The sequence below is a fragment of the Penaeus monodon genome, chromosome 22 (genome assembly GCF_015228065.2).
Source record: "Penaeus monodon isolate SGIC_2016 chromosome 22, NSTDA_Pmon_1, whole genome shotgun sequence".
In the NCBI taxonomy this organism is placed as follows: domain Eukaryota; kingdom Metazoa; phylum Arthropoda; class Malacostraca; order Decapoda; family Penaeidae; genus Penaeus; species Penaeus monodon.
This window is the reverse complement of record NC_051407.1, coordinates 43,628,244-43,628,716: the sequence shown is the minus strand read 5'-3', so window position 1 is coordinate 43,628,716 and position 473 is coordinate 43,628,244. Positions and strand designations below refer to the sequence as shown.

At 30.2% G+C, this 473-nt stretch overlaps 1 protein-coding gene across 1 annotated transcript in view; it reads right to left on the bottom strand.

Moving 5' to 3' along the window:
- LOC119587189 (glutaredoxin-2, mitochondrial-like) overlaps positions 1-473 on the bottom strand; it is a 4,252-nt gene that overhangs the window by 1,906 nt on the left and 1,873 nt on the right. Inside the window, exon 2 of the mRNA XM_037935952.1 lies at positions 12-165. Within this exon, the coding sequence (XP_037791880.1) occupies positions 12-152 (141 nt within the window). The 5' untranslated portion in view covers positions 153-165. The remainder of the gene's footprint in view (positions 1-11; positions 166-473) is intronic.

Sequence of the window (473 nt, the reverse complement as noted above, 5' to 3'; positions counted from 1 at the left end):
GATACTCTTACCTTTTTAGCTATCTTGCAATAAGGACAGTAGGTCTTTGAGAAAATCATCACACAATGGCTCTTAATTTTCTCATTGACTTTCTCAGCAACTGGGCCCTTCATGTCTACTGCTGCAATTTGACAACTCGGTGAGCCTCCCATTTATACAAAATACCTAAAAAAAAGTTTTATAACTTAAAAAACAAAAAGAATAATAATCTAATTAAACATTTGAGTTTCTGAGTGAGTCCAAGACAACCAACTATTGGGGCATTTTCATATCTATCTTGCATCTCTAATCTTCAAATTAATAACAAATATTTTTGCAGGTACAATTCAAAACTAATATTACTGCAAACATTTTGGAAAAAGGAAAAGGGTAAATATCACAACTTCTGAAATGTAAATTATAATGCAAACTAAAAACAGTTCTACTATAGGAATATAAATAAATGATAAAATCATGTTGAAAGATTGTTCGAG